Source organism: Tachysurus fulvidraco, chromosome 7 (assembly GCF_022655615.1).
Source record: "Tachysurus fulvidraco isolate hzauxx_2018 chromosome 7, HZAU_PFXX_2.0, whole genome shotgun sequence".
Lineage (NCBI taxonomy): Eukaryota > Metazoa > Chordata > Actinopteri > Siluriformes > Bagridae > Tachysurus > Tachysurus fulvidraco.
In genome coordinates this window covers 15,248,110-15,255,609 of record NC_062524.1, presented here as the reverse complement: position 1 = coordinate 15,255,609, position 7,500 = coordinate 15,248,110, and the positions used below count along the sequence as shown (strand labels likewise).

The 7,500-nt window shown below is 42.1% G+C and overlaps 1 protein-coding gene across 11 annotated transcripts in view; it reads left to right on the top strand.

The window, feature by feature from the left end:
• The window catches only part of pcm1 (pericentriolar material 1), a 25,269-nt gene that overhangs the window by 3,742 nt on the left and 14,027 nt on the right, over positions 1–7,500 (top strand). For 9 of the 11 annotated variants that reach the window (XR_003438819.2, XM_027134783.2, XM_047815983.1 and 6 more), the window contains exons 3-10: positions 145–390; positions 1,378–1,695; positions 2,931–3,101; positions 4,255–4,383; positions 4,648–4,816; positions 4,911–5,020; positions 5,349–5,586; positions 7,340–7,466. Coding sequence is in view for 10 of the 11 variants with exons in the window: in XM_027134783.2 (XP_026990584.1) it covers positions 145–390; positions 1,378–1,695; positions 2,931–3,101; positions 4,255–4,383; positions 4,648–4,816; positions 4,911–5,020; positions 5,349–5,586; positions 7,340–7,466 (1,508 nt within the window). In the remaining variant the exon portion in view is untranslated. The remainder of the gene's footprint in view (positions 1–144; positions 391–1,377; positions 1,696–2,930; positions 3,102–4,254; positions 4,384–4,647; positions 4,817–4,910; positions 5,021–5,348; positions 5,587–7,339; positions 7,467–7,500) is intronic. The other 2 variants (XM_027134786.2, XM_027134784.2) reach the window with 1 other exon arrangement.

The following is a 7,500-nucleotide window of genomic DNA, read 5'->3' as shown; positions in this document are numbered from 1 at the left end:
GAATGTATAACTTAAGACCCATGTTATGTATCTAATTGTGTAATTAGTCTGGAGAGTTCGGCTTCCATGTTGTCCATTTCATGTTTTAATAAATATTAGAAAAAAAGATTTGTGAGACTGCTACCTTTTTCAATGCTGTCCCAGGACTGGGGTGTTCAGCAGAAAAAGGCGAACCGGTCATCAGAGAAGAACAGGAAGAAGCTCTCTGCCGTGTCTGAGAGCCGTCTGACCAACGACATCTCTCCGGAGTCGACACCGGGGGCAGGACGTAGGCGAGCAAGAACACCACACTCCTTTCCTCACATCAAATACACTACACAGATGTCAGTCCCTGATCAGGCCGAGCTTGACCGACTGCGGCAGCGCATTAACTTCACAGACCTAGACGAGGTAAAGACATACACATCACTTGCGTTACGAACAAATCAGGGGGATAACACAAGAATCACGAAGATTGTAGACTTCTGCTTTTAAGATACAAGAGTGAGACGGAATCGGTTACCATGGCAACTTGTTAACTTACCGGTTTACTTTGGAATAGAATTAGAAAAAAGAATTAGATTTTTTTAAACTCGTATATGTTCTTTGTTAAATCTAATGATTGTTATAACAAATATATATTTATTAATCATGCCAACTCTTTGCTTTGCGGTTGCAGTTTAATTTTTATTTTTAATTATTTACTCATTTTTAACCAGATTTTGTTCAGCAGTAATTTAACAAATAGTTTTAAAGTTTCCTACTGAATTTTTACCCCAATGCTATAAATGCAAACCAGACACTTTTAAAATAAACAAGGAACTTTTAATGAATTATTTACAGTCAGTGACCACAATGATTAAATCTGATTTGTCATGGGGGATTTTTGTCATATTAAATATCAGGACTAGGCCAAGTTATACGCCTTGTAGAAGCCTTGTTCTTTTTATTTCAAAGGATATTTCCACTTAGGATAAGTTCTCTGCATTTAACCCATCCAAAGTGCACACACACACAGCAGTGAACACACACACAGTGAACACACACCCAGTGGGCAGCTATTTATGCTGCGGCGCCCGGGGAGCATTTGGGGGGTTCAGTGTCTTGCTCAAGGGCAGCTCAGTCGTGGTATTGACGGCCCGAGACTTAGGACTCTCTAACAATTAGGCCACGACTGCCCCCCAGATTAATGATTTTTATTTAAGAAATTACAAGAACGATAGGTTAGATGTTGTTAATGTGTTGGTGATCATAACGAAGATGGAACCAAACGCACTGTAATGCTCAGTGACTGTTACATAATATGGAGTCCTACAGGTTTGTATGCAGTGAAGGAACAATGTTCTAGCTTGTCTTTGTGTTTTAAACCCTGAAACGTTAATTTGTTTTCTTCCACAGAGAAGCATCGGTAGCGACTCCCAGGGACGCGTCACTGCAGCCAACAACCAGCGTCAGCTTTCCTCTGAGCCCAAGAAACCCTTCAACTTTCTCCCTCTTCACGTCAACACTAACAAGAGCGGAGATTCTTCTGCTTCTGCCTCACCTGCTGCCACTGTGGGGGGTAAAGAAGCTAAGAAACAAAGCCTGGGGAAGGAGCTGTTTACTCCAGTGCCTGTGGTACCTGTCCTACCTGTAAATGAGCCACATGGAGCCGCAAAAGCCTCGGGAGGCCCCCTGGTGGACGGGAGGGAAGAATCGGCAATCGACAGCAGCCAGGTGAGTGTTGGCAGGTGAAATGCCCAGACGATATGTAGAGTATTTTTTAATGATTAGAGGTTATATATACCTCCGTGAAGTTGGCACCCCATAAAAAGAAATAATCACCAAAACGATGCCATTCGTTTGTGCTACGCAAATCGAGCACAAACGAACGCCACCGGTTTTGTCCGAATTGGACGAAGTGGAATGGAGAGTGACGTTACTGGCCCGTATTCTGTTTGTTATTTCTAAGGAAGGGAATAAGATTAAATGTTTATTTTAACGGTGCAAACCAGCACAAATCGAGCACAAACGAATGCCACCGGTTTGGAGAGATTTGGTCGGCATGGGGTGGAGAGTGATGTCACAGCTCCAAATTGTTTTTCTTATTTCTAAGAAGGGGAAATATACTTGACGTTCATTTCAACGGCATAAACAGGCACAAATCGAGCATGAACGAATGACACCAGTTTTGTGTGATTTAGACGAACTGGGGTGGAGAGTGATGTCACAGTTCCCAAAAAATATTTTGGTTATATCTCAGGAAGGAAAACAGATACAGTGTTTGTTTTAACGGCACAAACGGGCACAAATCAAGCACAAACGAACTAAGCCGGTTTTGAGAGATTTGGGCGATGTGGGGTGGAAAGTGACGTCACATGGTCAAAAAATAATTTTTAATATCTCAAACACCAAACCAGCACAAACATTAGTTTTTGTGGCACAAATCAGCACAAATGAATTGCATCGTTTTGGTGATTTTCTTTTTATGGGGTGCCAACTTCACGGAGGTGTTATATTGTTAAATAATAAAAATTAACAATGCATTTTATGTAATTAACAAATTATTCAGAATATGGAGTGAGTTTTGGCTGTTACAGAATTAGCAGATGATTAAAAGGTGTGTGTGTGTGAGAGAGAGAGAGAGAGAGAGAGAGAGAAGGAGTTTTGATCTAGTCAGAAACTGGAGCACAGATGAGAGCTGGAGCTCTGGGGCGAATTTAGGCCATAGTTTAAAAATACGCTACTGCTGTGTCTCAGTGTACTCCCCTCTCTCTCTCTCTCTCTCTCTCTCTCGGTAAAGGTTGTGTGTACATCTGTGTTTCTCTGGAATTTGATCTAGATCCACCTCTCTCTCTCTCTCTCTCTCTCTCACACACACACACACACACACACACACACACACACACACACACACACACACTCACTCACTCACTCACTCACTCACTCACTCACTTGTGTGTATGTGGTAGGTGGTCAGTAAGCTGGTGCAGATCCGTGAGTACATTAGCAGAGCCAGCTCTATGAGGGACGACCTGCTGGAGAAGAACGACGTTCCGGCTAATGTCGAGCGCCTCTCTCACCTCATCACACACCTGAAGGAACAGGAGAAATCTTATTTGCGCTTTTTGCAGAAGATGCTGGTAAGTGTTACACACACACACACAAACACACACACACACTCGTGCACACTAAATTTCTCTCTCTCTCTCTTTGCTTTGCTTTCTGGTACATGATTATTCATTAAACCTGCTATTGTTTGTATTTTTGATATTACAAACTGAGCTCAAAAATGAAAGACCCTGAGTTAGAAATACTGATAAATTCTAGATTAGTGCAAGACTATTGTTTGTGTGTGTGAAAGAAAAAGTTTAGAAAGCGCTTAGAGAAACGATGCAATGCAAGCTGTAGTGTGTAGTAAACTCCTCACCATCCTCAGACTACCATTCTTCCTGTTTCTCTCTCTCATTTTGTGTATCTCTCATTCTGTCTATCTCTCATTCTGTCTGTCTGTCCTTCTCCTTCTCTGTGTCTTTCTGTGTTTTACTCATTCTGACACATTTTTGTTTATCTCTCTCTTTCTCTCACTCTCCTCTCTCTCTCTTTCTTTCTCTCTCTCCCTCTCTCTTTCCCTCTCTGTCTCTATCTCTCTCGCTCTCATTCAGTTTTCCTCCATTGTGTGTTTAAACAGTACAGTTATTCTGTGCCATGCTTAGACTTGCACTGAATTCAGTGAGCTTTTGTTATCTGTAACGAGAACAATAGCAGTGAACGAACACCCACGGTTAAAATAGCTAGAGCTTTAAGACTTTAAAACCGTATCAATTGTTAGCTCAGATCCATTGTCTCTTGCTTTTCTTTTGTATGTCAGTTTGTTCTGGGCATAAGTGCTTTGATCTGATAGAATTAGTTATACTTGTGTGTTTTAAGAGTTTTAGATGGTGTGTGTGTGTGTGTGTGTGTGTAATTGTGTCTTTGCTGTGTGCTTGATGAATGTGGTAGGGCTCTATATAGGACACACTCTCTCTCTCAGCTTGATTTTCACCCTCACTCTGCTGTAAGAGAGAGAGAGTCATCTGGGGCACGCAATAGAAATATCCAATATCGACATTTTGCTATATTAACTTACTGAAGTGCAGGAAAATTCAGAATTGTCTCACCTATGATTATTTTGGTACCTCACTAGTGTCTATAAAACGTATAGATCACGTTAAAATGCGCTGTACTTAAGTATCGGCTTTGAGTGGTGAGGGAGAAGTCCATATCAAACACTAACAATCTCGGTCTGTGTTCCAGGCGAGAGAGAATGAGGAGGAAGAGGAGGAGGATGAAGGTGCCACGGTGGACTCGGCGGTGTGTTCAGGCTCGATGGCCGAGAGCACGTCTCTGAACTTAGAGCCTCGGTCAGAAGCCGTTGATCCCACCGTGAGTACCCAGAATGCACCCTGTCCCCTCTCTCACCTCCTCAGTCAGCATAGATGTGTATTCAGTCTCACGGTTGTATTGCTTTATTATTATTATAAGCGTGACTATCAGCTTCTGTTAATCTGTTGATTTCTGTTGTGGAAATTAGATTTCTGTTGTTGATTATTGTTTGTCCATCTTTGTTTTCTGCCTTGTTAACTCTCTTTTTCTTTGTCTCATGTTTCCTTCCATTTATTGTCACTCTCACGTCCTTTTTTTTGTCAGTGTTACCGGGTTGAGGGTCAGCAGAAGGAGGAGTTGGAAAACCTGCGCAAGCAGCATGACCTCCTGCAAAAGATGCTGCAGCAGCAGGAGGAGCTGCGAGAGCTGCAGAACCGACAGGCCGCCCTGCTCACCATGCAGAACCGAGTCGAACACACGATGGACGACACCGGTTAGACACACACACACACACACACACACACACATGCAGGTATTGCCTGTCATGTACAGTACATGTTATGTCTGACTGTGTGTGTGTGTTTCAGTTGTAACAGAGACTACAGGAAGTGTCTCAGGTGTCAGCATCACTTCAGAACTCAATGATGAACTTAATGACCTCATACGACGCTTCCACAACCAACTGCATGACTCTCAGGTGCGCACACACACACACACACACACACACACACACACACACACACACTCCCATTGACAAATGGCAGGTGACAGATTTTCTCAATTCTATGCAAATTAAACTAAAATTACACTTTTAATCGGCTTAAAAATCGTTATATCTGTCCTACTTGCGCTTAACCTACTTAACCTTTGTCAAAATGGAGCTTAAAGAATCTGCTTTTTTTTTTGTCTTAAGGTTTGACCAGTGCTTTAAGTTCCAGCCTAATAGCTTGTGACCTCCTGTAGAACTTCATTTTTTTTGCTGTGGCGTTTGTAATCCTTGTGTTTATTGTTTCTTTTTGTCTCAGGTGGTGCCTGATAACCGACGTCAGGCTGAGAGTCTGTCTCTCTCTAGAGAAGTGTCCCGTTCTCGCTCTACCCATAGTCCTCGGGGGCAGCAAACCCTTGGCGCTGCTGCTGTTTCTGCCTCCTCTGCTAGTGCCAAACTCTCAAAACTACAGGAGCTTCAGGACAAGAAGCAGACGATGGACAAAATCTTGCAGGAGCTTCATTCACTCCGAGACCAGACACTAAACAACAGCTCATGTATGCAGTTTTGATTTGAATGCCGAACAAATAGAATCTTCTTCACTGTAAAGTGAATCTAATTGTAGAATAATCACAAGGATGTTTTGGTTAAAGATGCCCTGCCACACGTATTTCATTACTTTTGTGGTAATGTCTGAAGTCTACCATGGACTCCGTAAAAAATTTTTGTGGAAAAAATGCCTTTGTTACCTTGTTTCAAGCCATTCTAGTGTGGTATAGAAAGCCTGCAGGAAGACTCAGCTCGATTTGCGCCAGTTCTCATTAATATTCAATGAGCTATGCTGCTTGGCTCCGATTGGCTAACCGCTAGGATTTGAGAGTATGACTATTCATTCACCCAGTGCAATAAGTAGCTTGGGCTAGAGCAGGGGTCGGCAACCCGCGGCTCCGGAGCCGCAAGTGGCTCTTTCATCCCTCTGCTGCGGCTCCCTGTAGATTTGGAAAATAAATATTTAATTTAATTTTTTTTATTTTTGTTAGTTAGTTTTAAAAAAAAATCTAAATTCTAAGATCATGATGCTCTTGTAACATTAAAATAAACCGTGTTTAATTTTTTTTTTTTGGTCGCTCAAAATATGTCATAACTGCCGACTTGCGAAATCCGACACACAGAAGCAGGCGCAGTTTTGGTTTGCTGCAGCCAGCAAGTTAATTTTTTTATGTCATGCAGGGCGTTCAAGTGTCACGCATTGAGAGTGACAGTCACGCATTTGGGTCTTTTCTCACGCTCTCCTGCCGCGCATCATATTCTCACGCAGAAAAACTTTTTGACTATCATATATTTAATAAGCCGCAGCGCCCAAAATGTATCAGTCCACACTGCTATCTCTTCAGCTGAACCGGGCAGGAATCAAGCGTGTCTCAGTTCTTAGTCGAGCCTGACACTTATCATCCAATCAAAAAAGAGGCTACACAATAGCCAATCAGAAAATACCACTATCGGGGAAAGATTTAACGCAACATCCAATGAAAGCGAGGGGTTGGAGAGGTCATGCTTGCCTGTCTTCAAAACTTGAGAGCCCTGGTCATGAATACGAAGGACTCAATTATATATTAAACATTTTATTTGAAAGTAACCTTCAACCCAGCATCTTTTTTCTTAAGGTTAGTTCAAACTGTTCAAAATATTTTTGTTTGCCTGCAGAAATAAAATTGCGTTTACTCGGTAGCAGTTAATTTATTTCATAAATGCAACACACTACAGTTTTTTCTATACTTTCCATAAAGGTAAAAAACGATATATGCAGTGTTATCTTCATTTTAGATGTCAAGAGGGTTTTGTGGCTCTTTTTCTGTGGGAAACAGGTCCAAATGGCTCTTTGAGTGTTTAAGGTTGCCGACCCCTGGGCTAGAGGAACTTTGTGTACAATCACCTGGAATTGTGGCAGAATGGCTTCTTCAGGTATATTGACGTTCAGCCATCCTTGCCTTATAGGAAACTCACTGAGCTACATGAATTCTGTAGGCGCGGTCTCAAGTGGGAGAGCTCATGAATAGTAATGAGCTTGATCATTTCTACGTCACTCTGAGCAGCTTTTCTAATTGACCTGATTTCTCTGCTTATTTCTTTTAAGTGGATAGAACTGACAGGGGAGGTAGCAGTTCATTTTCACATTCCCGAAACAACACAAACACATATGGACCTAACACATCAAAAAATACATGTAAAAACGGTTTTGTGTGGAAGGGCACCTTTAAAAATATCATAGCCATTTTGTTTGTAGTTATCCTGTAATATATGTTTTTCCAGGTCATGGTGCATCTCCGCGTGTTTCTGAGCGTCCCTCTGTGTCGGGACGTGACGGGAACGGTGTGTCTGTAGCGAGACAAGATTCTTCATCTTATGACGGAGGAGGAAATCCAGCTGAAAAACTGAGGTAGTGAGAGAACAGCATCACTGGTATACATTAG